At 42.7% G+C, this 25,479-nt stretch overlaps 1 protein-coding gene across 3 annotated transcripts in view; it reads left to right on the forward strand.

The window, feature by feature from the left end:
* Positions 1-25,479, forward strand: part of grid2 (glutamate receptor, ionotropic, delta 2) — a 301,762-nt gene that overhangs the window by 245,228 nt on the left and 31,055 nt on the right. For all 3 annotated transcript variants that reach the window (XR_009956209.1, XM_037481965.2, XM_037481966.2), the window contains exons 12-13: positions 7,196-7,334; positions 13,450-13,645. Coding sequence is in view for 2 of the 3 variants with exons in the window: in XM_037481965.2 (XP_037337862.2) it covers positions 7,196-7,334; positions 13,450-13,645 (335 nt within the window). In the remaining variant the exon portion in view is untranslated. The remainder of the gene's footprint in view (positions 1-7,195; positions 7,335-13,449; positions 13,646-25,479) is intronic.

A 25,479-nucleotide genomic window follows, 5' to 3' on the forward strand; every position in this document is an offset into this window, starting at 1 on the left:
TCAGTTTAAATCTCCTGTCGTTAAAAGGGTTGTTTCTGTTGGAGAGAGACGTAATTAGACATAATTTATAGAGCTGAACGCTGACTTTTACTTCAACACAACCGTCCTTTATCAAACTTTTAGGACGATAGAATACAGTACAATCTACAATCAATACTAGATATGGAGAAATGTATGCAAACAAAAATGTAGTGGGGTGATCTTTACTCATCTCCTCACACTTCCAACTCAATCCAGAAAAAACATACATCATTTGTAATCGTGTCATTTCATGTCATTCTATTCTTGTATCCTTATATTTCATCATGTTTTGATGACGGTCTAAATTTCTTGTGGAAATTGGTGCGCATGCTGGAAAAAGCGCGATAACATTAATCACATCTTTGACTCGTACGCCACATGCATCTTTGCTCAAATCCACATTACTGCCCCGCTGGCTCCTCACAATGGTGGCGCTCGGCGGCTTGAAAAAAACTGCCAACCACGTGGAAAATCCCTCTTGGCTGCGGCCGATAGTCAGGAGCATCAGAGGCAGCACATGCACAATGGAGATGGTGCTGCACCTCCTGCCTCCTTCTGTCCTCTCACTCCCTTCCCTCGTCACCCTGGTCCCAGCACCGTCACGTGCCTCACAAGGCCACCAGGACGCCACCAGGACGCCACCAGTCAAGACTGATTCATGTGCTGGAGGAGAAATAGACGGTAGAAATGAATAAATAAATAAATGCTGCGTCCTGCCAGTCATCGGAGAGGGGAGGGGGGGGGGGGGGGGGGGGGGGTCTGATGGGTAGAGGAGGTGCTTGCTCGGTGGTGAGATTTGAAGCTTTACAAGAAAACCTCATGCATATAAATTCCGACTGGATGTCCCCACTGCACTGCTGCTTTCAAAGCTGCACTCCTCTGGGGCTACATTTAACTGCAGAGTGTCAACAAGGATGGGGGGGCGATTGGTGATGGGGGGGGGGGTGCAGGCAGAGACACACCGAGAATGCAGATGAGTTTCCTCATAGGCTGGTTTTGTCCTCTGTTCCTGCAGGAAACGACAGCTCCCGTAATATTAGTGACTCACTAATCAAACTATTTTGTCCAACCCCTAAAAAGAGAGAAACTGCTGACAGACGTGTGTTCATATTTATCTGCTCCGCTTTGATTCTGTTTGACTCGTGAAGCCTCTGACATTTTTGAGTAATACAAAGGACAAAAAAATCAATAGCAACCAACGTGCAGTCCGGTTCTTTTATGGTCGCCCTCTTCACGCTGTACCAGAATGGTTTTGTAAAAAGGCTTTTTCCAGGTTCTCTGGCATCCCGGCGTGCAATTTAAACTCATTCACGTGGTAATACTGTAGATAAAGAGGATGATCTATTTTTAGTTCTTTTTCACTGGAACATGAGCCCCAACGCCCCCCCCCCCATCACTAACAGTGTAATATAATCAGTGCCAGGCATGCAGACTTACATATTATTATTTAGTTGCCTGGAGGAAGTGTTAATTACACGACTCATAATTGCAGATATAGGAGATTAGGGTTTTTTAATAAAGCACAGATAATATGTTCAGTTTTTTATCTACATAGATTTGAAAGTAAAATGTGTTTTTCTCGACTTCAAGTGTAACAAGAGTTGTCTGCGTGTGGTAAACTCAGTAATTTGTGCTTTCTGCCCTTTCAGTTTAGAAAGTAGTCAATATCAGTATGAGTAAACATGTTTAACTTTTGATTAACTCTTTTTGAATATGTTGGGTCTTTGATAAGAAGTTGTTTCTTTAATTAGATGTTGGTGCTTTGAACAGCCTGCTGTCTTTGTAGAGTTTGAAAGGCTGGAGGCGTCATTATTTTTGACTGAAGACTAAAAAGGCTTTAAAGAAACCATCTTCACAGAAGCCAGAGTGAAAAGATGTCCAGAATGTTTCAAAAACAAACAAAAAAAATGTTGACACCTTCTGTTTCATGTAGCTGCAGTCGCGTTGGTCCTGATGATGAAATGCTGTTTGGACATTAGAATACTCTGGTAGTTAAATGTGACCATAGCAAATGAAAGCATAATAGCATAAGATACTTTCCAGGCTTCTTTTCCTAAGTATATGTCATTGTAGCCCACACTGTCAGTAGCTGCCAGCAGCTGCTTTTGTGTGAAACATTTGAGTCACAAATGAAATGTCATGGCAACAAAAAAAATGCTTTGACATGACCGGGGATTTCAATTTCTCAATAAATGTAAATTCAGCGTTAAAGTCCTACACACGTTATTTAAATCTGCATTTTTGTCCTTGAGAAGCCAGCGTGTTCAACCAACACTGGGATTGGTTTAAACAAATAAGATGACTAATGCCACTTGCTGAGAGGCTTATGATTTATTTTCCACTTCACCCAGCTTGAACGCCTGCAGTGTCCCGGATCCAGAGAAACGCTTTTGTGATTCAGCTTCCAAAGTCGAACCTGCTTTTACAAATCGTTTTTGACATTTTGGCTTCGGATTTATGCTTAATGTGTGAACACATCAACACCAGCGCCGTGATCTCGCCTCATGCACCCACAGAATCTATCACTGTGAAACTGCCAAACTGTCTTCCAGCCAGACACTTTTTAGGGCTGTGAAAGAATAAAATTGTCCAAAATGTAGTTAAAAAAAAGAAGAAGTTAGCTCACTTTGTGGCAAGGTTGCAGTTGTTCCAACGGGGAGCTGACATCAGCTGAACATATTCCTGCTCTCCTTTCCACACGTGAAGCTCTAATGAACTGCTCCAGTATTCTTTCATCCAGGAATAACTGGAGTGTGATGCTGTAACTTTGAAGAGGAGACTCGGAAACAGTTGGCAGCGGAAAGTGTAGATTTAAAAAAATGATGATTCACTTGAAAGAAGTGGACTTTCCAGACTTGTGGACAGACACCGTGAACCCCCCCCCCCCCCCCCCCTCACTGTCTAAAGTTGTAAGAAAGGAGAGCAGAGAGACATGTATTATTAAAAAGATGGCTGCTGATGCAGCTGTGAGATAATTATAGAGGCACACGTCCGCCCAAGTAGACTCCTCCGTCACACAGTCTTCAGCTCAATGAACTCGTGACCGAAGGGGGTCTCCAGGCACGACAACACAGCAGGTCCCATCGCCATGTCGGACCCCTTCTTCATGCAGCCCATCTTTGTCTCATTTACACTGAGAGAGGATCCATCCTCCATTAAACGGCTGTACTGTTGGGATTCTGATTGTGTATAAGAACAACGTAGCACAGTGATGCAAAGATGTGTTTTTCATCCACACACTAAATAATCTTGACACATTTTTGTATCGAATGTTTTAAATCTAAAAAGTTACATATATTGACGTTTTTTGCCATTGTGAGGCTTCTTTGTGGTCATATCTTAACCAAGAAAAGCCGGTTATCAAAAAGGAATACCTGACCGTCATGATGTAGAATAAACTGGGATATTTAATCCCTCATGATGCAATGTAAACACCATTAGCACGCTAAACGTTTCACGATAGAGAACTCCACTGCAAATTTGCTGCAAGGCTGCACTCAGGGTCAAGTTAGGATGGGATATTTTGACGGCATCTATAATCAGTAGAGTGTGGGATGGGAAGACCAAGTGTTATGTGAATATTGCATGATTCCTTTCCGAACATGGTTGAAGTGAAGTACAACCCATGGATTTACCCTGGACGTGAACTCATAAGGGGTTCAAATGTTACATCCCTAACTAACCAAACTAAATGAACATTGTGGTATTTTGAAGTATATGATTTTAAAGATGAGGTGAGATGAGCTCAATGTTAACCAGCAGTAATAATTCAAGTGAAAAGTAAGGTCATTTTTGTATATAATACAATTCTTTTTATAGTTCGATGAGTCGCCCCCTGCTGGTCATTGATAATGGCTTCACCTTTGAGACCTTAATTTTGAACTTTTGTCATTTTTCTGATACATATTTTATGATAATTTAGTTTTTAGTTTTATTCAGATTAAATCTTCACATTATTATTTTCTTTTCCATTTCGTCCTCCATTAGTCATTAGTTTTATTCTGCAGTTCATTTTTGTGTTCATTTAGCTCCATTTTCCAAAAAGCAGGGAGATGAGAATTAAACACGTGATAGAGGAAATGTCAGGAAACATGTTTTAATAAAACTGAAAGGATAAGTACAGTTCACGATCAAAATAAAAAAAAACAGGATTGAAAGAATGTAGGTAGCTCAGAGACCAGCAAGTGACTCAGTCAGTCACACATTCATCTATTCAACCATCTTCATGTAGACATCCAGTAATCAGTCAATCAAACGAAGCGGACAGGAAAAACCTCTGCTAATAGTATTGAGGCAAATTAATGCTAATGGAGATCTGAAAGTCAAGAAAGATACGTTCTCAAGTTTAGACACAGCAGTATTGTTTTTTCCCTTTTTTGACCCGTTCACCATCTTTCGAGTGTGGTTGTAGAAATGTTCCCTGGGGAGCACAGCAGAGGATAAGAGATGAAGCATGGGGAAACTTTGTGGCAACGAAGGAAGACATATTTGGGTGTCTTTGAAGTTGTCATCCTCAAAAGCTGCTTAATGGCAGCATGCCTCCTCTAGAATCCACACACACACACACACACACACACACACACACACACACACACACACACACACACGTCTTATCTCTGACGTGAGTCGTTCAGGAATGCGACACTTGACAGGTGTCCTGGAGAACACCTTGATTTATTCTGTCCTATATTGAAGAGTCACTAATACCTTCTTTTTGTAGTTAGGGTGGGCGCCCATGAAGAAGCTGTGGAGAAGTGCGGCCACCTTAATGCTTAATGACTTTAGAGGTCATGACTCCACAGCCAATAGGAATTCTGAGCTCATTCTCACAGCACATTCTTTTAAAGAAATAAGGCAATTTCACTGGGTCGCTGTGAAAGCGTCACCGCGAGTTCAGAGTGTGTGTGTGTGTGTGTGTGTGTGTGTGTGTGTGTGTGTGTGTGTGTGTGTGTGTGTGTGTGTGTGTGTGTGTGTGTGTGTGTGTGTGTGTGTGTGTGTGTGTGTGTGTGTGTGTGTGTGTGTGTGTGTGTGAGAAAGCAGCAGCGTGGCCTTGAGGCCTGCTCGGTTATAGACTTCTAACCCACTGCATGCTTTCTTTGTCCCTCTTCATACCGTGCTATTGTTGTCACTTCTGGAAAAGTCTTGGAGAAGACACAAAAGGTACAAATGTATATATTCACACATCCAATTTTGAAGAGTTGCTGTCTGCCGCTGTTCTTCCTCAATGGAGCTCAGCTTTCTCCATAAAAATGTAGGCTTTCTTTGACGTTGACTATTGTTCACTTAAATGGCCCGGCCTTAGTAAAGCAAAGTGGGTTTTTTCTGACATTTTAGCACATCAGAAATCGATCAGTCACCGAGCAAACCATTTCAAGGTCTCTTTCAACACACCACTCCATGTTATGCTCCATAAATCCACATTTTTCTAAAACCGTGATGTTATTTCTCTCAGTTTGTCTCAAAATCAAACACGCACCTACAAAAGGTCTGTAGTAGATATTGATTTGATTTAAACATTGTCCAGAGACAGACAGCATCTGCTGTGTATATTATTGCAAAGAACTTTCAGATATAAGTGTCCCAGTTTTAATGAATAGAGAGTCACTTCTGTAGACCGGAGTCTGCACTGAGACACAAAAATAGTTTGTTTTTCTTTCGGTCCTCCATGGATGCTGATGTTGTCAAACCCCAAATCCTCAAATATCACCCCTCAGTGGGTGGGATCATTTGCAAAGGTCATGTTTGAGAGGCTATTGAAGTCCAACATACTTCAGACGGGGTCGGGAATATACTTGTACACTTAATGCATCTCAAGTTATGAGATTAAAAGCATTGGTGGCTGCTGGTTGCATTGATTATTGGAAGAGATTAAATGAATCTCCCCACTGGAATATCCGCTGTAATTTCTCATGAATAGTTAACTGCATGCACTTTGAAGATATTATTTACTATGCTTAGATTTCTGGGCCTGTATTTCTTTTATCTTTACTCTGAAAAACACATATACTTGGCATCATTTCATATTTGTATTATTCTTTATTCATTTGTTTTTATTTGTATACAAACATAGATTTTTAACAAGTTAGCTAAAGTAGTTACTTGCTAACTTCTATGTCACAGGTCACTCATTTATTTTGGTTTTGACTTTGTGGGGTTTACTGCTATATAATCACACCTTCATCATCATCATCATCATCATCATCATCACAGCGCTTGCATTTCAGTTGCATGGTGGCAGTGGGCCCGATGGGAGCGCCGTCCCTCAGCGACTTGGATAAAGGGATGAAAGTAGCATTGGGCTGGCGTCTTTCCTCCTGAACGTCCCCTAAAACGCAGGAAACCGAGTGTAAAGAATACAGCATGAACAAAACAGGATGCCAACCGCAAATGTATCGCTGGAGAAAGATGCGCGAGATTACGCGTTAAAATTGAATCATGTGTTCCAAAACGATGCAGAAAGAGCATGAAACGGAAGACGTGAAGCAGGAAATGAAGAACGAGGATGGGCATGAGATGAGGGGAAAGTGGGACCGAGTGCGCATCAAATGGAATATTACGACTGGACGAGAGGAGGAGGGAGAGAGCAGAGCGTCTTCTGTCGGCCGGAGTGGAAGTAGCACTGAGCCCCTGCTACAAGGACGAATGGGCCTGATATCTAACAAGCCGTGGCTACAAATCAATGCGTGGCCTGTGCGTGTGTATGCAAATGTGCACTCGCAACTACACCTGTGTGCGCATGACCGTCAATACGCTTGCAAAATGTGTGCATGTGTGAATAGGAAGGCTAGCCCACAATCTACCTTCTTTCATGGCTAATACACAAATAGATGGATTATTCCTTGGCAAGTGTTCGAGTGACCGACATTTTTGATGCTCACACATCAGAGGAAATGAGCTTTTTTACTATAGTAACACAAGGATATTTATTGCAATGTATAAATGTTATCATGCCTCATACATGTGTTGTTTTGCCTTTCTGGAGCAGCAAAGATTCCGTTCTCTGCAGTGCCTCTGAGGTTATGTGTGAAGATCTAATCTGTGCCATCAGATCAAATCACTTAATCCAAACATAATCAATCGGGACGCGCTTTGCTGTTGTAACAACTTTCTCCTCCTGCAGCTACGTGTTGCCTGCACGCATCCACTCATGTTCCCCGTGTCTCTCTCTGTCCAGGTGGCGAGGTCCCCTACACCACTCTGGCTACAAGGATGATGATGGGCGTCTGGTGGATGTTTGCTCTTATCGTCATCTCCTCGTATACGGCTAATCTAGCTGCCTTCCTTACCATCTCGCGCATAGAGAACTCCATACAGTAAGTAGCCAACCCATTCTGCTCCAGGCTGTCAGTTGTGTCACAACTCTTTAGACATTATTATTGTGATATCGGACTCCAAACCATGTGCACTCGCAAAAGTATGTATGCATGCAGCTATGCATACCCCCTCCCCCCACACACACACACACACACACACAGGCTTATGTTCACTTGCACCCATTCACCATAGAGTTTGTGACTGCGTGAGTAATTGTCTCCAACACACAGGGACCCACTGCGCTCTTCCACAGTGTGCTTGCTTGAAATCCATTCTACCAGGCAGGCGTAATGCACGAGAGGCAAGACGCACACGCAATTACTTTTCTATCCTTTCCATCCCTCATCTATCCTGTTTCACCCCTTTGCTGGGTAGTAATTTCCTTTCTGCCTTTTTGGAAGTTTGGATCTATCATTGTGTGTGTGTGTGTGTGTGTGTGTGTGTGTGTGTGTGTGTGTGTGTGTGTGTGTGTGTGTGTGTGTGTGTGTGTGTGTGTGTGTGTGTGTGTGTGTGTGTGTGTGTGTGTGTGTGTGTGTGTGTGTGTGTGTGTGTGTGTGTGTGTGTGTGTTGCGCGTGTTTCTAGGGATGAGTGCAGGGAATATTGGTTAGAGAGTGGGGTTTTTTTTTTTACATGTTCCTCACTTTTTTTGCCCTCTATTTATCCTTCTTTGTGATGATATGTGTGCCTGCTTCTCTCCTTGTGGCACAAGGAAACGTTCATCTCTCATTGGACTAATCAGCATGCTGGAGCATCCGCTATGCCCGGCAGTGCCACAGTTAATTGTGCTTGGCTTTGGAATAAACAACATTTATTTCTTTACATCTCATCACTACTTTTCTCTTAATTTGTTTCTGTCAGTCGTCCCCATCTGTCCCGGGGTGACACCCCTCGATCTCAACCCCTTGAATTCCTTTTGTCTGGTTTCTTCTGGAAGTGGTGTGGAAAGAATCTATTTACTTGTTTTCTTTTTGCTTTATTGTTTTAATTTTTTTCCGCTCAAATTAGCTGTCATTAATGAGTGCCTCACAGTTTACCGCCTCGTTCGGTATCCATTGAGCTAATTAGGGATTTCCATAAATTATAATGCATTATCTTTAATGTGTTGACTCTTCTGGGGTCATTAGTAGCATAATTACCACCTAAACCCGAGACAGCCACATGGCCTTGGGTCTCCCAAGTTGGGCGCCAGGCGACTTGTGAGAGGGAATAAAAAGCCACAAACAAACTTGGAGTCACTGTTGAGCAGAAACTTAAACAAAGGAGTAAAGGAGGATTGGGATGTTGTAATTAGCGTGCAGATTTATCGGATGAGTATTTGATTAACATATGACGCAGATTGTAACGAGAGCAAAGGGTTTGGTGGGCGTTGGAGAGAGCGAATTAGGTTTGGAAAATAGCAACGGAGCAAATGCACGGACAGAAGAGATGATGGCATCTCAGTGTCTCGGTGAGAAGTCGGGACAGACAGGGTTTTTAAGTATTAATGCCCTTGTTTCATCCTGGAAATGAAATAACAAGTGAGCATTCAGAACCCTCTCTGGACTATTTCACGCTTGGACGTTTTCCTTCAATTTCAATGTGGATCCTTGAGGAAAACAGTCGAGGATGGCTGCAAGTCGAGGGAGCAATACAAAGAGAGAGAGCGAGAGACAAAAGTTTGTAAGGTGAATATAAAGGGAGGAGGTAGGTCAAAGACAATATGAGACAGATTAAGACACAAAGAGAGGATGGTGGCAAAGGTCAGGAGGGAACAAAGAGGAGAGAGAGGGAGCGTTTTGGCCGTGGTGATGAATTAAGATGAGAAATGGATTTTAAAGGGGTACAAATGTGAGAAAAGCAGAGGGTACTCGTTGGGCGAGGAGACCGATGGAGCGGAAGAATTGGTCAAGATGGGAAAATTGAAAGATGGATGGAGTGTTTAAGAATGAAGTGCCTCATCTTCTGGCTCAATCCTACACAGCAGGTGTCATTTGTTATGGTTGCTAATGATGCCAATAGAGTCAATTAGGAATGATGTATGTATGTTTGTGTTAGTGTGTATCAAAGTGGGTAGTTACTTATCTGTGGGCACCCGCAGTCTATCACATTTGATTATTTCAAGTCTGCAAGTTTACTAAAAGATTTGTATTACTTTATTGCTCTCTGGCTGGGAGAAGGGGATCATTAAAAGATACAGTAGTAGAATAATGGCATTCACTGTCTCAACTAAGGCTGCAACAACGAATCGATGAAATCGATTAAAATTGATTATTAAAAGCGTTGGCAACGAATTTCATTATCGATTCGTTGTGTCGCGCGACTATTATGTTTGAGTATTAAAAGAAAGTTGCGCGCGCCGCGCAGAGCTGAGAAAAAAAAAAGTTGAGCGCTCGCGCAGCAGAACATCGGAGAGACCCGTACTACTGTTCTGAAACATGCGAAGGAAGAGAAGCCAATGCGATCTGAAGTGGGGGGTGCGGGTCCTAGCGAGCAACGGGGGGGTGGGGGGGGGGGGGGGGGGTGCTGCGGTTTTCTTTGCAGCGCCAGTAGTTTTACGTTCTAATCGCCGCGCTCGACTTCAAGGTGTAACCTTTATTATTGTTCGGTCTGAAACAGCGCGCCCAGTGACGGGTGGTGCAGCAATATTGATGTCCGGGTGGAAATCAGGAGAAAGGTCGGTCCGGGATATTTTCGGGAGGGGCTTTGAAATTCGGGAGGGTTGACATGTCTGATTGTAAGATATGCAAAAGCGACATGGCCTGGCACGGGAGCACTACGGCAATGATTCATGATTTTGTGCCTAATATATTTAATTTGGCGGCTGTAAAGTATACATCATGCGATGTGTGTATGTTTTTTGTGTTAGTCCATTTTATTTGCTTACTTAGGGATGTTCAAGGAGCAATCTGTTTAAAACAAAACATATTTAGTAAGTGCACAGTCAGTTCAATTTTTCAATAAAGGGTTGGAAATTAATGTTTTTACATTTTTTATTTTTTTATCCGATTCATCGATTAATCGAACAAATAATCGACAGATGAATCGATTATTAAAATAATCGTTAGTTGCAGCTCTAGTCTCAACAGTATGGTAGTACCATAAATATTGACTGCATAGACAGCAACTTGTAATGAATACACTAACAGTAAGTAAATGAAAAAGAATCACAAATTCTCTCTACTATACTACTATTATGCTAAAATATGTTGGGATATACTGTATATGACCATATAGGTCCCAAACCCCCAAATACATTTAGGCATTAGCGGCCTTTAAATGGAACTAATCTACTCTACCAGACTGTGTTTAGCTATTGTCGTTGTTTGGAGAAAAAGAAAAGTCCGCGCTGATTGCTCGTTGTTCGAGGTTCCACAGACGTGTCGACAGCCATTTGTAAAAAGTTAATGAACTGATCAGGGCTCCAGTGCCTTTACCCAAATTAATTTCCCCACAGACCAACAGAGCCAAGATGCTCTTTCTCTATTTCTCTTTTGGCTTGTGAAAAACAAGCCAAAGAGCATCCTCTGAATCTCCATGAATGAAATGGTGAGCCCCAACATAAGCTAGCATTAGCTCATAAGCTATTTCTAACACATGAGGTGTCATGGCAACCCGAGCCTCATCAGCTAGATGTAAAGATATTTATAATATTATATTTGTGTAATATTTTTTTTGATATATATATATATAATGTCACACACATAATATAGACAAATTAACATGCAATGGATATCTTTCTCTCTTCCTTTTTAACTCTTTATTTGTGTCACACACACATACATACTTAGTATTTGTCACATGACACATCCAGCTGCTGTGGACTCCATTTACTCGCTCATTGGGCTGCGTAGGGGTGATCAAATTGGTTGCAAAATGAGTTAGCACATACACACATGCCCACATTTGATTCACACAAAACATTACCCAAACGATAATTAAGCACATCATTTATACATGCATATCTCTATTACAAAATACAAAAACATATGTAGTAAATATTTTACAAGAACGTTTTTAGGGCATGTTTTTCAAAATAATCTTTAGGCATTTAATTAAAGAAAATAAGTATTTTGCAGAATGTTTTGTATATATAGGTATATCAGATACTGCTTTTATTTTAGACAAACTGTGTGTCAAGCATTTTACTACTTTTGTTTTGCAGCTTTTACAGATGTTGTCTCCCCATCAAAGCATTTTCTTTCTCTGAGCTTTTTTTTTTTTGTCTCCAAGAAAAACAAACTCCTCCGACACAAAGTTCTTTACCCGCTTTCTCTCACACCATTAAATAACAACCTGAGAGATTTAACCCAGTGAAACCAATGAAGGGGAATCCTGCTCAAAGACTGTGATGACAGGCGTGCAGATTGCATCATTGGAGGGGAGTAGTAGGAGGGGAGATTATTAAGGCCAGAGATTAATTGACGGCAATAAAAAATTCATGTTCCCAGTAAAGTTCATTAAAATCTTGGAAGGTATTTTATTTTTTATTTATTTAGACTGGGTCAGAGAGACAGTTATTGAGGGCATCAGAGAGAGAGAGAGAGACATGGCCAGAGCTGGGACCTTTCATATGTGAATGTGTTATTTCTCATGCATGTGTTTGGGTGGGCAGCCTCATAACAATTCAACACAGTACCAACTTGTATTTGTGCTCATTGTTAAATCTTCTTTATGGGTTCATTACAACGGCATTGAGGAAGTAACATACTCTGCACTGTGCATCATTAAGCAGGACATGTTGAGCGCTTGTGTGTAAATGTTTTGTTTACCAAATCTCTCAAGTCTTGTATCCATGGGTGGTGTGCAGCAGCCCTTTGACAAACAAACAGTAATTAGTTCCCATAATGGTTCTCCATTACATTTGTCAGCAGCCACACTCTTCTACAGGCAATCCAGGCTCTTTTGCATTGCGATGCGTTATAGCATGTGTATTCCCTCAGAGATGGGATTTCATGGGTGAAGTATAGACTGAGATAGAAAGGAGAGACGAAGAGAGACAGATCCTTAGAAAAAAAGAAATAACAGGTCAGACTGAGTAGTGTGTTTTTGTTCTTTTCACTGCTGCCCCGGTTTCTTTTTATTCTTTGTTGTCAATTGACTTTAAATTGCGTAAAGGTGGCCCCTCACCACTTCTGCAAACAAACTGCACTAAAATGGCAAACAGCTGCTGTGTGGAGGGGTGCACTACCAACAGAATACAGTATTTTAGGAACATCTGAGGATATAATATTTGGGTACTCCATAATCCACCATAATTTGCAAATGGATTCCTCACAAATCAGATCTAGATTCTTACTCATCATTGAAGTGTATGATGAAAATGACAGGCCTCCCTCACATTTTAAGTGGGAGAACTTGCACAACCACCAATTGGTACCTTTTCCCCCCCACTGTGGGCAACAAAATAAAGGCAACAGCAGGAAGAATAGAGATATGTTGGTATCCTTTGTGTGTACTCAGTTTTTTTTTTTGTCATAATGTCTGTTAAGGCTAAGTTCAGCATTGTGACGGTTTGTATGAGGGGGTTGTCGCAGATTTGAGATGAGATCAGCAGGCGTTTGCAGGTGCCTCAGCCGCACTTCACCTCTGCTGCTGAATGAATCCTTTCATTCATTCTTCGCTAGCAACATGCCTTTTGTTTCCTCTCACGTTTGATTTTTGTGTTTTTTCAAACGTATATATATATGTCCCAGCTGTCACCAAGAACGTAACCAAGTCATGACCACGTCCCCTCATGCAAACATGACCGTGCACGCCAGAAAAGCTACTGAAAGAGATTCATTGCAGGTTAATTATTCATGGAGCTCTGTGAATAACAAGTCTTTTCCTGGTAATGCAGACTGGTTGGTTTTGGTTCCTTATCATTGACCGCCAATGTATAGACGGATCAACTTCTCATTTGATGGAAAGTGGGGTTCAGTCCAGAGAGGAGATAGCAGTGCAATGCATTGTGGGAACTTCTGGCTGTTAAAAACAGGGCAATGCAACATCCGTTTTACCGCAGCCCCCAAAAACCAGCTAAAAGGTGGTGGCCCCCCAGCGTCAACACTACAGTACAGTTCACTTTCTGTATGGTACTCTCAGGGATGGAAACATTGTGAATTATAACCTTCGTCAATATTGTCTCTTCACAGGTCCCTGCAGGACTTGTCCAAGCAGACGGATTTGCCTTACGGTACGGTATTGGACTCTGCCGTTTACGATCAGGTGCGCTCCAAATCCATGAACCCCTTCGAGAGAGATCCCATGTACTCCCAGATGTGGCGGATGATTAACCGCACCGGAGGAGGAGATAATAACGTGGAGGAGTCCAAAGAAGGCATCCGCAAGGTTGGTCTTTACCTTTTTAATTAGTTGTCACTTCCCAACGAAGAACTGTTGACACGTGTGAAATCACTGTGGTTAGTGAAAGAATCATCGGAGCCCAATGAATAATGTGATGGGTTTTGCTGGTGGCAACTATTATTTATTACTCTGAACAAAGCAAACATTTTATCTGCTTTTGACTTAATCTCAGTCACAAAGATTTTAGAGTTTTGAATCCAACTTTAAAATATCGGCACTATTTTTTCAGATTACGTTTTACTTAGTTCTTTTCTGCAATGACTAAAGCAGGGATGAGGGGATCAAATTTGAATCATGGCTTGATATCACTTGAACATTGGTACAAGGTAACATTCGCCCTAAAAAGCCACGCAGGTAAATCTCAATTAATCACACCTCAGGAATTTCCATTCATCCATGCTCTCCCAGAGAGCTATTTCACTCAAGGGTATTGCCTACCAGCATTATACTAAATGTACAAACTAATTAGAAAAACAAGTCCTGCGACAAGGGCACAGCAAACTGAATAATGCCACATTGCTTTGTTCATGTAATGATGTCACCAAGGCGTCATCCAAAAGAATCTAGCAGCACCATTTCATTTCTATCTAAGATTTCAAAAAAGTGTAAAGTAAGCAAAACCTTAAGCAAAGGAACCACGTTTCTTTCATTGTTTCTTAGTTTCTTTTTATTTTTGTCCTAGATTTCTGCAAAATTCACACAATATGTATAGACATTTGTTATTAAATGTCGATATTTTAAATCAGAGGGTTCACATTCCTATAAAAGTCGTGTTGTGTTTCGTGCATAGAGCCAATCATGGTCATTTTAAATGGTAGCCTTACATAGAGGACGTACTGGGGAAGACAATAACACACGGACCGGCACCTCAAGGCCTATTTGTGTTAGTTTTTCTGGTGTTGTGTGGCAATATATGTCCACAGATCCATCTTTGTAGAATCCAAGCCGGATTTCCCCATGGAGACAATGCAGTATGTAAACATATGTATATATATATATATATATGGAGATTGGATATTATTCTGGTATACATTACTTCTCATTGTACACAGCTCAGCCTCAGTTTTGATATACAGCTCACACAGCTCAGCGGGGTCGTCCGTCTTGATAAGGAATAAATCCATCTCAACGCTGTTAACGCTAAACGGACAACGTGTACATGGTAAAATACTTAATTCCCTTGGCGATTACCCGGCATCATAAATATCTGAATGCTGCATCTCATTTGCATGCAGCCCGTTTTCTGTTTGTATCAACCTTCTCTCCTCTAGTGGGAGTCTCACTTCATCCCTCCTCCCTCTAGAATATATTAGGCTTGAACTGAAGCCAGCACTGGAGCCGTTGGAAGTGTTGGGAGGAGTGATTAAAGTGGCGAGGGGTATTTGTTAAATGATCTGATAAATGCGGCACATAACAGCATATAAGCACACAACTATTAACACTCACTCACATACGTTGCCCAGTCGCCAGAAGTGCTTATCGAGTGCATGTAGCTGATTAGTAGTGTGTACTGGATCATGTGCGAATCAGACTTTGATTACAGAGCAGAACTCTGTGTGTGTTTGTAAATTAAGAAGATATTTATTCTCATAGCTCGATTCCATGTTTGGCCTCCTAAGACACATGATTTCTTTTTTTTTTTGTATTGAATGCAGCTAATAAAAGTCTTAATATCACAAACATTATCATTTTAAGTACAAGTACTATAAAAATGATGATTTATTATCTTGATCGAATAAAGAGGGTCAAGTCTTCCAAGAGTGGAATTGTCCTTGCATATTAAAGATATCCATTTTTACAAACGGGCATCTTATCAATCAAGTTAAAATATCACATTACGAGTATGAGAAGATCAGAAAATTTAGCAACTTTGACACTTTCAATATTGAGAAATAATAAGTAATGCGAAAATAAAGCTCTGCCACTAGGACAGAGCTGTGGATTACAGAAAGATAACGTACTCACTCATACACAATATAACAGTGGTTGTATTTTTTGTCAGGCGAACAAGGCCAAAGTCAAACTCTGTTGTTCCCCACTGACGGCTACAGGGAGTGGTGCCAAAGATCAGCTCCATCCTGTGCATCATCAGTGCCACATCACAGCTCCCACAGCTAAGAGGTGACTGTGGTATCACCACAGCAACAGCAATTTCCAGGGGATCAGCTGAGCCTCCACCTTGACGTGTGGGGCTGACATAGTCTGCATGATGCTCACAGTGAACGCATGGCTAAACGCTGACAGGCCTCGCGCTGGCAAACGCACAGCACCTGTCTGTATTTGGCTACTTGACCTTTGCAGCGTCAGACCAAACTGGGATAATCTGTAGATCGCATCACCTCGTCCGCTGCTACGGGCCGGGAAAAATTGTACAGTTATAGTTATAATTAATATGCATATCGCTTTAGTAAATAGGTGAAAACACATGTGTGGCCCAGTGTGGCATTAGGTGTGGCCGGTCCTTCAAGTAGCCACTGACACCACATGTTCTGTCAGGGGTAATTCAAGTAAATAGGGTGGCTTTGCCGTTGGAGGGCTGCTTGTAAGCAGGGTGGAAAGAGGATCTGGGTTTCATGGATTCGTTCTACATGGCGTCGATGGTGCAGCGATGACGGAGACAACACAAGAAGGAGACGGACCCTCTGTCTCTCTATGCATGTGATGGGGTCTTTTTTTTTCCTCCCCTGCGTGTCTCTGACTGCTCCCCTGAAAAAATCTCTGCGCTACTATCTTGCTATCCTTATTCTGGCACTACTTTATCACCCTCTCTATATGTCTTCGCTTTCCTTTTCCACCCCTTTTTTCTATTTTCCCCTGTCTGCACCCTCTGTCTCTCTGTCAGTCTTTTATTCTTCCACAGTGCGTTAAAGGCTACAGGGTGCACTCTAGTGGTACACTGATGTCCCCTCCTCAAAGCTGCATTGTCCCTGCTGCAGCGGCACCCTCTGTGACACTGTTGCCACATTGGATCGCATTTTTAAACCTCCGTGGCAACTCAAACTATAAATGTAAATTTGCCCTTATTTCACTTAGACAAATACTATTTTTTAAGTGCTTCCTTTCAGAGGAAATTGCTAGGATGTCATTTTAGATTGGTGCTTATCACATAAATAAAAGAGGGGGTGTCAAAGGCTACAGTGAATTATCTTTTGTTCTCAGCCACTTTTCACCAGGTCTGCTAAACGTAGTTTTAGAAACTTAGACTGCAAAAAACCTAATGGCCTGGAGACAATTACCCCAAAAATCAGTGATGACTTTCAAGGCTTTCTGATTTATTTTCAAACTGACAACTATATTCGGCAGCCAGTGAGTATGATACCAAGCTGGAGGTTATTTGGGAAACCATGACGCGATTACAGCCCCCCCGAGTCACTCAGACTCTGTCTCCGTTTGATTTATTTGGATGTCTTTGTCTTCCTCCATCCTGTCCTTTTGCTGTATTTGATTCCAGTGGGGTTAAAACCTGATGTATGTCTTCCTTCAGCGGCATTTTCTCTCTCTCTTTTTTCTTGCATTGCTCTCCCTCTAACTGCCTTTTCCCTTTGACTATAAACGCGTTACCCCTCCATGTCACCCATGTTTCCCGCACACTGAAAAGGAATTTCTTCCTTTTCGGGGTAGATCTGAATAATATTGCGTCTGAACGGGTCAGTGTCTGAGCTGTCTCTGGTATCACTCACGACACAAATGTGTGCGCACACACACACACACACACACAGAGATGCACTCAAATGCGGAGGCACGTACACGCAAACACAACGCATGTACATAAGAAGCACGCTCTATGCACCAGCACCTCTATGGACATGATCTCCTTCCAAGCAGTGATACTCACACCCACACACACACACAAAGCCAGCTGCAGGGTAAAGCTTTTCCCAATGAGTGTACGTGTCTCTCTGTCAATAATCAAGGCGATCAATAAACGGAGACGTTGCTCTTATATATATATATATCATTAACTCGTTGTCACGTATAATGTATATCAGCGGCTACTTTTCAAGCGATTAAGCAATGGAGATCTACCTACATTGACGGCGGACCCTCCGGTGTCCCCATTTATAGCAATAATAAAAAAAAAAATCTGCATTACGCAGATTACTACTAGCGCCTTTAAAAGGAAACGTTTTACATGCCTGTTGCATGACTCCCCGCCACCGGCAGCGCCGATGTCTCGGTTACCGTTATCAGGCCGGAAAGCTCCAAAACCCGCCTCTTTTGAGGTATGCCGTCTCAAAGGATGTCTGCCGTGTGGACATCTGGGATGTTAGTACCTTCCCCTTTCTCTGTCTCAGCTCGCTTTTTTTGGTAAAAAGAAGTCAGTGTCTGAGTTTCATGAAAAGTCCGAAAGTACTTTCCCTTCCGTGGAATAGCGACGGTAGATTGGCAGATCAGAGAAACGAGAACAAAAAGTCTTCCTCCCATTCTGCATGTAAGTGGTATGTTTTTTGTTTTTTACTTGGTCTCGCAGCCCCACTCATTTTGGATGAAATTAGATGTGTTAATGTGTTAAAAGGCAAGGATCCCTAGTTAGCACCACCTGGTTTTCCAACCGTGCATGCGTGGTGACGCTACTCTTCGAGATGTATTCCAGACTATCAACTAAAATGTAGTATTACTTACCGTCTTAATTACTTTTCCTCCGCACCCCCCTGGACTGCATTAATTACTGAAACACACCATGGCAGGATATGCTGATAATATTATGGATCATAAATTTGTCGTAAAAAGTATTTTTACAGCTTTACAACATCCAGCGTCGTCACACAGGTTTTTAATGCGCAGTATGAATGTGCTATTTATTTCTTAGTAACATATCCATAGCTGTGTTTCATAATTTTAAACCAGGGATCATGTATATCAGTACAGGCATACATGTATATCAGTGTGTCATGCACACACACACACACACACACACACACACACACACACACACTTAATCTGAAACAGACACTAACCTTCACACATTTGCATGCTTGCGCACATCCATGCAGGAACACACACACACACACACACACACACCTGACTCACCTGATGTAAGTGTCCCTGTGAGAATATATGACTGCTACTTTCTGTCAGGCCTCAAGAGTCTCTAATGACTGCTGAGTGATTTTAGAGTTGAGTGGATTGCCATTTTGAGTGATTTTTTGTTTGTATGAATTTCTGCTGGAATATGCAATGGATCCACTTTGGAAAACGTGTCCCATATGTCCTTGCACTATATTTGATCATTACCTCCAAGTCTCATATTGAAGGCAGCGACGTGAAAATTAAAACCCCCGTATTGAAACATTTACTCAAATCAAGAACTTCAATTCGAACTTTTCTTTTAAATGTAGAATTTGACCCGTGCATGTTCCAGAAAATCCAGGCTGAAGACCAGGGCGAGAGGGCAGGCTGCTCAAATGCCTCACACATATGCGCCTACACGGATTAAACTCCATGGAGGACTGGTCTGCCTCCGCTGAAGCACTTTTGCATTTCTGCTGTCATTTGCAGAACAAAAATTCGAATTTCTTAGAATTGAATTTGAAATATGTTGCGGTGTGTTACCATGATGAAAGGGATCTAACCCTGGATTCACTATATTCAATTCATATACTGTATATCTGTTAGGCATGTGCTACTTTTTAAAACACTAATTCTTCAGTCAATTGGATTTAACTTTCCTATCCACTGTTTTACTGAAAATATTATTAATAAGGAAAAATGTATTCACTTCTTACCCATGTGATTAACTCCATTGTGCACAGGCCCATCACTTAACGTCTCCATATCAGCATCTCCCCATTTGGCATAATGTCTCCAGGAGATTAGGATAAATATTCTATAATTTCCTCACATCTGCTACATATACATTGCTCCTGGAATAATGCTCTCCACAATGCAGGCCTACGAGCTTTCACCAATTTGCCAAAATGACTGTGATAACGAGGATGAAGATAATAAAGATGATGAAGATTAGGCTTGCTAAGATAGCGCTATCTGCCAGACAGAGCTGAAGGTAAATCAAACAAAAGACCTGTTTTTGGATCCCTGCATGAGACCATCACAGCACTCCAGAGCATGATTGAGACAGAGGAGACAGAGATGAAGGCAGGTCAGGAAGAGGATATGGACGGGGAATAGGTGCTAGGGGAGGGGACGTTGGCATTTTTAGGATAGTGGAAATGGAGAGATGAAGGAAGAGCGTAGGACTAAAAAAAAGGACTGGAGATGGAGGTCGATGGTTCAGAAAGGGAAAGAAAGAGTAGCAAGGCAAGAGAAGAGAAGGATGGTGGACAGATGGAGACACGGAGACCTGGACACAGTCAAAATCTAGGAAAAAAAGGATTAGAGGAGATTACCCACAGAGATTTAGGAGTTGGGTGAACATTGTGTTTTATTAATACATAACTTCTTTATTTTCCTAACGATTTAATGGAGTCTCGATTGTCTCAGTTGGGGCTGAAAGCCATCAGAAAGAAAAAAAACACTGAACCAAACACGAGCAAGAGGATTTGGAGCGATGGAGGAAGGGTCCGGATTGGTTCGGCTACAAATGAGGCCTCTCCTTCACTCCCAATGATGCGCCAAGTGGCTCAGGTCATATTTCCCCTCACACTACAATGTAATAACTTGAAGCTTAAATGATTAATTCCGACAGAATAGGCAGGATGAGAGAGAGAGAGAAATAAAAGAATGATGAAAAATGGGTGAAACGTGGATGGATGGCTGGGCAGGCAGGAGGAAGCCTAATAAAGGAAGTAGTTATGGTGATAAGGGGAGGCAGGCAGAGAAACAAGGAAAAGTGAGAGGAGTAATAGGAAGGAGGGTGAAAATGACAACATAAGCGCTGGGAGGGGGAGATGAATTGAAGGAGCAATGGTTAGAAAGTGAAAACGAGAGACAGAGTAAGCTTGGGGACGATGGCGCTGGAGACGGTGAGCGACCACAGGCCTCTGTCCTCCTCATCATCAATCTGACTCCTCTCCTGTCCTCTCTCTGTCTTTCCCTCCAGCTGTCACCGTCCCACTGTCACTAGTGCATAATTGGGGGGGGAAAAGCAACAAGTAAATTCATTGAAGCTGGCTCCAAAGATTTTGACTCTCATTCCTTTATCAAGCGATGGCAGGAGGAGGGGGGGGGGGTGTGCTCCCAACTCACAGAGGCCTCTGCTTACCCTCTCCAAGCACACTCAATAAGAAATCTGCACTCGTCTGACTGTCAGTGTGACAGTCCTTTAAGGGCCTCACGTCAAACAGCCATTGGTCAGGGGGTTGCCAGGGTTACGGAGCAGGGTGGCCCAGCTGTGGAAGGGTGACAGACCGTCGCGTTTGTGATTTCTCTCCCCCTCCGTTTGGCAGAGAGCAAAGGTTGACTTTACGATGTCTCCGAGTTGCATGAAGTTATGTTGCGACGCCGCTAACGTACAATATCCTTCCTCTCGTCTTATCCAATCCCCTGCCTTCGTTTCCTCTTCCCTCCTCTTGTGGGTTCTTTGGCTGGTTCTTTTAAAGTCAGCACTGACTCGTGGCATTATTCATGTGCTGACATGGTGCAGCTACAGAACAGCTGGGGCGAGACCCATTCCATCAGACTAAAATACTAAAATAATGTCATATTTATGTGTTTGTCGTGTATTTTATTAGATTTGAATGAAATCTCTGCAGAGGCATAAGCCGACTTGATATATATCTGTCACTGTTCCAGGGTATGACTGCTGCAATATCCTCTGTAATAACCCAGCTTCTGCTGCCTTTTCTGGCCTTGCGTTCTCTCATTTTCTATTTTCTAGTAGTGCAAATCACCCTGAGAGGGGAAAAAAAACTACTCTCCTGCAGAGTGTGATAGCTCATTAGGATTCAACGCAACATGCCCAAACAGCAAACATATTTTCCTGCTGTTAAAATGCTCTGCCTGTGTGATGACAGTGTTTCGGTGACTCAGACTCGGATTTAAGGAGAGCAGATAAAAAGGGGAATACAGGAGAAGGAAATGGGGGACGGTGGATTTTATTCTACATATTAAAGAAAGGAGATGGTGACCATTGAAAGTGACTTTGGTAATAAGGGAATGATAGAAGATCGATAACAAAGAAGGGAGATGCATATTGATAAAAACAACCCTTGCCGATTGTTGTGACGTATAAAGCTGGTGTGACATCCTTGTTGGGAACACCTAACGAGGGAATGGATGAGTCAGCGGGTGAAGACTGCAATTAACGTGCGGCTTTTCTGCATTTACAATTGACCGTGTGGTAGCGTGATGGTTGGCGGTTCGAATCCCAGCTGCCCCCATGTGCCGTGTCAAAGTGTCCCTGAGCAAGACTCCTAACCCCAAAATGTAACGCATGGGTTATAATGCAATGTAAATTGTGAGAAGGAGCCTGCGTATCCTCCTGTATGTGAAGGAGTTTCCGTCTCTGTTAATCCTACTGCGCGTTAATGCGATGATTCTCAGCAGAGAACAAGCTTGTCATTCTCCTCAGTTTAAGTGTAAGATGATATACTCCTCCTGGGACTTCACTTGGTGCTCTACAGATTACACCGTATTGACCAGGGAAGAAGGGAAATTGGCCAATTATTGCGAGGAAATAATCACACCAACAGGTGGCTCGTACTACAGAAACCTAAAAGCCATCACATTATCTGAAAAACAGAGAAATGCGTAACAGATTATTGATTTTACAAGATTTACAAAGCCATAAACCGGGTGAGGGACCTCAATTTCAGACCAGCTGTTAGCCATATCCATTACATTCTTTTAAAATACAGTATGTAGTATGTAGCTCCGTGATACAGAGATGCATTATTGTGGTCCTGGTGGAGATTTAAATGCTCTCAAAGACTAGCTGATAGAAACATAACGGGTTGGTGGAGGAGGAAGGGAGGGGATGGAGCACAAAAGCGTTCAGGCCAAAGAGCAAAGTTGCTTAACTTAGACAACATATTAATCAAAGGGCCAAATGCCCAAATACAACCTTTTAAGCACATTTTTCATCTGCTGATCTGCGTCATGTCTCGCCAGCTTTGCGACACAAAGCTAACCACTAGATAACATTTTCAATTTTAAGATAAAGAGAGGATGAAAAAGAACAGTGAAGGATGAGTCACTGTAACTCCCCTGTGTTTGTGGGTTTTTTTGAGGAGGAAGTTCAATTACTGGATTGTAGATAAATGAGTTGACCAGAAGGAAGCTGAGGGTTTTTGCAAAACGAAACGTGTAATGAATGTTTTTTTTTGTCGGTATCTGGTTACAATTGAACCCTCTTCCTTATCCTCATCACCCTCAGCCCATTCCATATTTCATTCTTTCTCCTTTCTTTGTTGCTCATTCAGAATGCGGCGCTTATCTTCCGGTCTTTGCTCAGCCTTATTTTATCTCTCATATACGTTCTCCTCTTCGTCCCAACCCTTGTTTCTGTTCGTATTATATGTATTATTCTCATTATTTTTTCCTCATCTATTTCCCTCTAATGTATACATCCTTCCTTGTTTTCATCCTGATCTCTTTTCATACTCTTCGGCCCTCCCTTCATTCCGTTCTCGGCCCCCTTTTGCTCTCTGGTGTCTGGCCAGTATCGCGGTGCTTTCACATCCACGCTTCCCTTCCGGTCTCTCCTCCCCCCCCCTCTCGTTTTTTAATGCGGCTCGCTGGGCAGCCGCGCTCTGCGTCTTCATCCCTGTCAGTGGGCGAGGGGGCGGCCCCGTGCCAACAACTAAAAACACAGGCGGCCATGCATCACAGCCCGGAGAACCAGGGAGAGAGGGAGGGAGGAAGGATTTGGAGCGACGCCCAAAAGGGGGAGGTTTTGTGGAAGGGTGGAGGGAGACGTGCTATGGAAAGAGCGGCACTGAAGGGAAAAGTTAAACTCGAGATGTTCCTCTAAAGCAACACAAGAAAAAGTCCCGATGCCTGTGGGAGCAGTGATCAGTAATGAGATCTGCCATCCTGCATTCTTACTGCACTGCACAACACGTCCCATTATTTACCCGTCCAGCCTCATCAGCCAGCCCCGGGATGCAAAGTCAGTGGCAGCGCAATGTCGTTGAAATGCCGGAAATGAACTGAGAACAAAAGATTTCAGATTTTAAAAGGATAACTTTTAAAGATACCAGGTCTAAGTTTAACATATTACAAAATATGGGAAAAAAACACCTATTTGCAGAAGCAGCTATTTCATATTTTCCATTAATTGTGGCTTTGTGCGGGAGTACAAAGAGTGTGATATGGAAAGACATTCTCGGGCAAACAAACAAACAATTTAGAGCACACAGATGATTCATGTTTTTCTCTTTTTCTGTCACCTACGCTCTAACTTATTTGTGTTCTTTAATGTTTTGCACGACGCCGCTCGCTCGACTCAAGTACGCAAACGGAAACTAACATAGTGAGTTATTTGGTGCTTTACCAGTACTCCCATTAAAGAATGGTTTGTATTGCTCCTTGAACAGCCCCGATCGGATCTGAGTAAATGCATTAAGCCCTTAACCCTCATCGCACAAAAGCGAGTGCGGGCCTGCTCCGATGAGTCGGTCTGTGTGAGCGAAGGGTTAAAGAGAAGCTGTCTTCAGCCTATCCGAAGCATGGAAGTGGCTCGAGAAAAAGTGTGTGAGATCCATTGAGTATAACCAAATTGGTAAATATTTATAGAAACTGTGAGAAGATTTGCACTTTGCCGAGAAGAAGAACCTGAATACAACATCTTCTCCGGTTCGAGCCCAGCTCACACTGTACCGCATTTGCAAAAAAGGATTGCAAGCCTCGGCAACACAAACTCTGGAAAGCATCCTCTTCTTTGAATAAAAGCTTTAATGGTCAGAGCTGTTTTTCACAACACTATGATCTCCACTCCCTGTCAGATTGTAAAAATGTAGTTCTCACCAAATAACAGCGTCTTCCTTTTGAAAAGCACCTTTGGACAGAGAAAATGAGAGAGAGAACTGTTGTATCTTAAGGCTTAGCAGGGGTAATACTCTCTGGTGTCTGGGTCACATCAAAAGAATCCAAATGATGCATCCTCACACACACACACACACACACACTGTTTATTAGTCTGTAATACACCACAGTCATGACCTCTACCTGCAAAGGAAGACAGAGTTCTTGGGACTCTCACTCCCTAATAGGCACACACACACACACACACACACACACTTGCATACTAGTTGCACTAGAAATCATTTCCGCGGTGCACTCGCCCCACTTAGTTGGGCTGCATGGGGTCAGGCAGACATGGAGACGTATCTGTAATGACCAAGTGCTGACCTCAAACCCATTCCCAGTCTGACAGAAAACCCCATCCAGTGTCCCCTGGTCCACCTGCAGCCTGAGAGGGAAGCAACTGTGCTCAGAAAGCTTCAGCGGAGCTCTGGGATGAACTCGGGGTCAGGTTTTTTTGTGAACCACGATCACAAGTAAATGAATTGTGGGTAATCTAGGGCCTGATCTTTCCATTCCGTCTTGACAGGCGGTCACGTTGACTGAATGAGTAAAGACACACCCGAGCTGTCCGCTCTGTCACAATGTTTACTCGTGTTTACGAGTGCATGAGCGACCGCAGGCCTTTTGAGGGGGGGGGGTCAATGTTAACAACATAGTTGGACCGTATATGGCGAATGAAGATCAGCCAAGCAGTGTTAAAATAGCAGCTGGTTTAAAATGTAAGGTAAGAAGATCTGAGTGAGACTCCTGTCGAGCAAACAGCCGTTTGGTTCATTTTGAGTAAGTGGGGCGGGGGAAGTGACAACTTAACAGAGCTACTGTGAAATATTTTCGCACGGTATGTCAGTCCGTCTGCTAACAGCTAGGTTCTACCCCCCCCCCACCCCGCTGGT

Source organism: Pungitius pungitius, chromosome 5 (assembly GCF_949316345.1).
Source record: "Pungitius pungitius chromosome 5, fPunPun2.1, whole genome shotgun sequence".
Lineage (NCBI taxonomy): Eukaryota > Metazoa > Chordata > Actinopteri > Perciformes > Gasterosteidae > Pungitius > Pungitius pungitius.